This window comes from Sprattus sprattus, assembly GCF_963457725.1.
Source record: "Sprattus sprattus genome assembly, chromosome: 2".
Taxonomy (NCBI): domain Eukaryota; kingdom Metazoa; phylum Chordata; class Actinopteri; order Clupeiformes; family Clupeidae; genus Sprattus; species Sprattus sprattus.
The window spans coordinates 5686640-5692430 of NC_137921.1; the positions used below are offsets into that span (position 1 = coordinate 5686640).

At 46.5% G+C, this 5791-nt stretch overlaps 1 protein-coding gene across 1 annotated transcript in view; it reads left to right on the top strand.

The window, feature by feature from the left end:
* The window catches only part of cntn3a.2 (contactin 3a, tandem duplicate 2), a gene marked incomplete at both ends in the record, with an annotated part of 41669 nt that extends 37955 nt beyond the window's left edge, over positions 1-3714 (top strand). The window contains 3 exons of the mRNA XM_080832408.1: positions 572-684; positions 2315-2480; positions 3617-3714. Of these exons, the coding sequence (XP_080688534.1) occupies positions 572-684; positions 2315-2480; positions 3617-3714 (377 nt within the window). The remainder of the gene's footprint in view (positions 1-571; positions 685-2314; positions 2481-3616) is intronic.
* Positions 3715-5791: the final 2077 nt, after the last annotated feature.

Below are 5791 nucleotides of genomic sequence, written 5' to 3' on the forward strand. Positions count from 1 at the left end.
AGAGAGAGAGGGAGGGAGGGAGGGAGAGAGAAAGAGAGGGAGAGAGAGAGAGAGAGAGGGAGGGAGGGGGGAGGGAGAGAGAGATGGAGAGAGAGCGAGGGAGTGAGAGAGGGGGAGAGAGAGAGAGAGGGAAAGAGAGAGAGAGAGAGGGAGGGAGAGAGAGAGAGAGGGAGTGAGAGATATGGAGAAAGAGAGAGGGAGAGAGAGAATCAGGGAGAGAGAGAGAGAGAGAGGGAGGGAGGGGGGAGAGAGAGATGGAGAGAGAGCGAGTGAGTGAGAGAGGGAGTGAGAGATATGGAGAGAGTGAGAGATATGGAGAGAGAGAGAGAGAGAGGGAGAGAGAGAATCAGGGAGAGAGAGAGAGAAAGAGAGGGAGGGAGAGAGGGAGAGGGAGGGAGTGAGAGATATGGAGAGAGAGAGAGAGAGAGAGGGAGAGAGAGCGGGAGAGAGAGAATCAGGGAGAGAAAGAGAGAGAAAGAGAAGAAACCTATCAGTGTGATGCAGACGGAGGGCAATCATCTGCCTTGCGTGAGAGGTGTGAAGTGACTGAAGGTGAGCTCTTGCTTTTCAGCACCTGGCCAGATGCCGCAGAACGTGGAGTGGACCCTCATTGGCTCCAAGCTCATCGTGCACTGGGATCCTGTGGTCGCCATGGAGATGGAGTCGGATGTCACAGGGTACCAGGTACGTTGTAACCCTAGAAACAGAAGAGCTAGAAGGGATGGAAGTGACCTTCTTTTTTGTACAAAACTATGTACATACCCCCCCCCCCCCCCCCCCCACCCCCCCTTTTTATTTATGAATGTATTAATTTATTAATTTATTTTTTATGTGGAACATAACGGCGTTAATGTTTCTGAACACAGAGTATTGGAGTAGCATGGATAAGACCTGTTCTTCCCAAACACATGGTTCTTCTGTACTGACAGTTTCTTGCTGATGAAGAACTCTCTACTTGCTAGTGTCCTCAATTATGCTTATTGCTCTGAACGCAAGTGTTCACAGTGACACATCTTGCACCTGTAGTTCAGTTAACAATTCCATTTTCACAAAATGACAGAATATTTTAGCACCTCTGTAGGTAACTTTCTGTTAGGCTAGTTTACCTCCTCTGCGCTTGAGATTGAGGGCGTTGTCATCTTGTCTAACTCAGTAGTTTCTAGTATGACACAAAGACGTCTCCTAAGCGGTAAGTGTTCTAGCACGTTCAGCACACGCTTTTTAGCGGTCTCTGTCCTAACACATCCGGCACGTGGTTTCTGATAAGGTGTTGTAGCAGAAAGGTGCGATGTTCAACTCTGCTGTCCTTGTGATGGATGTGAAAGCTGCCCTTATTATACTACTGGAAAAACGATCGCATGGAAGTGACTGTCAAAGTGCTGTGAGCGACAACACTACTTCATGCAATCTTTGACAGAGTACCATAACACATTCAGGAAGTGATTTTCTTACGAGGCGTTAAAGCAGAAGGTATCTTATCAAACTTTTCTATCCTTTTGAAGTCCACAATGGGACGTGTTGAAAGTCGTCATTATGAAGGGTGTGACATTGTCAGACGCAGAGAGTCTGTAGAGGCTGCGATTCGAGTTCTGCACAATTATGTTCAAATTCAGCAAATTGCTCCTCGCGGTCTTCTAGGTGTCCGCTAAGTGCGGGCACTCTTAAAAACTGTGCCTTTACACAGACCTGGCTCTGTGTGTGTGTGTGTGTGTGTGTGTGTGTGTGTGTGTGTGTGTGTGTGTGTTGTAAATTGGTGTCTGCTAAGTGTGGGCACTCTTAAAAACACTGCCTGTACACAGTTCTGGCTCTGTAAATTGGAATAAGGCCGAGTGGCTTGGACTGAGCCTTAACCAATCCCAGCCAATCAACAAGGTGCTTCACAAGCACAGAAGATGACAGGTGTAATTTGATTGGCTGTTGAGCTCAAATATCAACAACTGTTTATCGAAACCGAATCACGCTCTAGATTTAGGGTCTTCAGTTAGGTGTTAGAAGGACATCTGAAGTAAGTTGTGAATTAACGTCTCATAATGTATAGACCTTGAGAGTAATATGAAATGTTGTGTCATCAGTGCACTAAGTAGTTTACTTGATCTGTAGGTTACATTTACATTTAGTCATTTAGCAGACGCTTTTATCCAAAGCAACTTACAAGTATGTATACACATTTTACATTTTCACTGATGACACACTGCACATCAGGAGCAATTAGGGGTTCAGTGACTTGCTCAAGGACGCTTCGACAGGGAATCGAACTAGCAACGTTGTGATTACTAAACGACTTCTCTAACTCCTGTACCACTGTCGCCTGTAGGTGGCCTACTGGAGACGGAGGCACAGGGAGGTGAACAGTGTCACCACCAATGAGACCACGGTGGAGATCCTCCTGCCTGCCGATGACGACTACGTCATCCAGGTCAGGGCACTAAGTGAGGGGGGCGAGGGCATCCCCACGGAAACCATCTCCGTCCACAAGCTCAGTAAGTCCCAGCGCCACGCCAGTGCCAGTGCCATCCTCCACCCCTGTGTCTGTGGGCTGATGAAGGTCATGCTGTCTCTGTATCTCTATCTCTCTCTCTTTCTGTCTCTCTCTCACTCTTTGTCTGTCTCTATCACTCTCTCGTTCTGTAATATACCATCTCTCTATCCCTCTCCCCCTCTCTCACTCCCTCTCCTCCTCTCTCGCTCCCTTTTGTTTCTCTCTCACTCTTTTTCTGTCTCTATCACTCTCTCTTTCTGTCTGTAATAATACCATCTCCATCTCCCTCTCCCAGTCTCTCTCTGTCTCTCTCTCCCTTTCTTTCTCTCTTTCCTTCCCTCTCTCTCCCTCTCTGTCTCTCTCTCCCTCTCACTCTCTGACTCTCATACATACTTTGTCTCTATTGCACTCTCTCTCTTTCACCTATACAAACTCTCTCTCCCTCTCAGTCTGTCACTCTCACTCTTTCACTACCTCTCTCTCTCTCTCTCTCTCTATATCTCTGTCTCTCTCTCTCTGTCTTTCTCTCGCTCTCTATTTCTCTGTCTCTCTCTCTCTCTTTCTTTCTCTCTCTCTCTCTCTCTCTCTCTCTGTCTCTCTCTGTCTCTCTCTCTCTCTCTCTCTTTCTTTCTCTCTCTCTATCTCTCTCTCTCTCTCTCTCTCTCTCTCTGTCTCTCTCTCTCTCTCTGTCTCTCTCTCTCTCTCCACCCAATAACTTATTTCTCTTCCTCTGGGTATAAGCAGACTCTGTATCTTCTCCTGGGCAAAGCAATCTGATCTTTATTAACCATTCCTCTCTCAAGCAATCCATCTCTGCCTGTTGGCTCCTTCTCCCGCTCCCCCCTTGAATAGGGAGCAAGGCAGGCATGTAAAACTGCACTGGACATTAAGCTCAGCAGCTTCAAATTCACATTTGTCTCACTGCCGCAGACACAAATCCCGCAATATTTTTTCTCCCCCTTCTTAGTGGAGTTGTCAAGGCGAGCCTTTTTTTTGGAGCCGAGTGTTTGAAAATGAAGAGGGTGGAGCAAAGATGATGAATTAAGTGTGTGTGTGTGTGTGTGTGTGTGTGTGTGTGTGTATGTGTGTGTGTGTGTTGTTGCGTAACGTGTCTGTCTTGTGCTCCCGTCTCTTTAGGTATGAGCGCGAGAGGATCAGGATCATGGCGGCCCAGTTCTGTTGCGTCGTCTCTGCTCGTCCTCATGGCGATGTCTGCGTCCACGTCCCCTCTGTAGAGGGCGCGGGGGTGGGTGGGTGTGGGGGAAGGTGCGTGTCCATGCTGCTACTCATAATTGTTTCGATGGAGGACATCTTGGACATGTCTTTAACCTGTTTGTCCATAGAGGACGCCTTGGGACATGTCTTTAACCTGTTTGTCCGTAGAGGACGCCTTGGGACATGTCTTTATCCTGTTTGTCCGTAGAGGACGCCTTGGGACATGTCTTTAACCTGTTTGTCCGTCGAGGACGCCTTGGGACATGTCTTTATCCTGTTTGTCCATCGAGGACGCCTTGGGACATGTCTTTATCCTGTTTGTCCATCGAGGACGCCTTGGGACATGTCTTTATCCTGTTTTACGATAGAGGACGCCTTAGGACATGTCCCACGGAAGACTGTGTTGACACAGGGTGCGAGTTCGCCTGAGCTCAAGGTCAGTGGTTCCTCGCGTACGGACACGAGACATGAGACGAGTCTTCAGAGGACGCACAGAAACGCACCGACGGAACGAGTACACTCGAAAAACAAACAGACAAAAAAAAGAAAAAAGTGTGAAGTACAAACTTTTTGAAACGCTTTGGATATGTGTGCATGTCGTGTGAAGTGTATTATTCGTCTGAGAGAGGGAAGGGAATGTCACCTGAGTCTGACATCTTTAAAACATGGAGGGGGGTTATGAGCTCTGTGCACTACTTGCTATTTTCTTTTTGCCTCTGTGGTCCTTGAGAAGTACAAATGCCTTACCCCCAATCCCATGCCAAAGTAGTTGGAGTCTTATTGTTTGGGCTTAGATATTGTGCTTTTGTAACAAAACTTATTTTTTTTTTCGAAAAGGGCAAACCTAATGATCCTTTTTTTAAAGAGGATCCCATTTGATGGAAGGCTTTTTTTCTCTCCAAACAAAGTCATTACACTTCATGTTACCTGTGAGATTTGTTTAGAAAGGGTTTTTGCCTTGCCTCGTTTCTAATTGAGAATGTGTGTGCCTTTGAAGATTCATTCATTATCACTGAACCAGAGGATAGGTCCTCTTTTTTTTTTAAGGAACCCAATTTGGTGATGTTACCGTCTTGTTAATTAATTGTTATAATTATGGGGGAATAGAAGTTTCAAAGAGCGAAAGCATCTGTCAAGTATATTTTTGGTAAACCCTCAGATCTTCTTGGATTATTTGATCTTGATGATTAGGCTCAACATTAGGGCAAATTTCTTAGCCCAATACTTAAATCAAAGCTCGCATAGACATGACTAAAATATCCGTTTTGTAGCAGTATTTGTCATCTCAAGATGAGTTTAAGTTAAAGATGAAGTTGCAGATGCTCCCAATTTCTGTTGATCTGATGGTTTGCTTCAGCCTTGGCATATGATAAATGTTTGACAGATTAATTGGGATTACGTTTTTATGTCGTCCTGTTGATGCATGGTGCATTTGACACAATCGGATTACTGTGCGTCTTCTGTCCATAACTGACCACCGCCATCTTTAATCCAAGTATATCCCTTTAGTTGGTGTTGAGGTGTGAAAAATGAAGCTGCTTCGCCTCTCACACGAGACTGACCACTGAACACAGTCTTAAACACAGTCTTAAACACAGTCCACAGCTGCACCGTGTGCAGTATGTACGGCCTTTACCCCAGCTTTTGACAAAGGCCAGACACGCTGACCTGAGAGCACATAATGGAGGTCTGTTTTTATCCCCCCAAAAGTGATGAATGTAACGTCTGATCCTTGCCGTGATTTAAAGGCCATTAAAGCATGGCAGTATATTCTACCACACCCCGAGGGGCCTCCTGACCGCGTGTGCATCTGAATTATGGCCATGGCGACAAGCCGCAGGAAGATGGATGCCCAGCGAGCGAGCGACTGAGCGAGGGGAGCGGGCAGCAATGAGATGAGACGAGCTATATCAAGACAGCTCCAGACGGAGCCGATAACGGCAGAGATTTGTTTTGGCGGCTCATCATTGCCGGCTGTGTACCGCAGTAACCTTGCCCACCGTCTCTATCGTCCGTAAGGCCGCCTCACCTTTTTAAAGGCACAATATGTTGTTTTTGCTGCCCAAAAACAGCAAAAATGCTTCTAGGCTTCTTGTG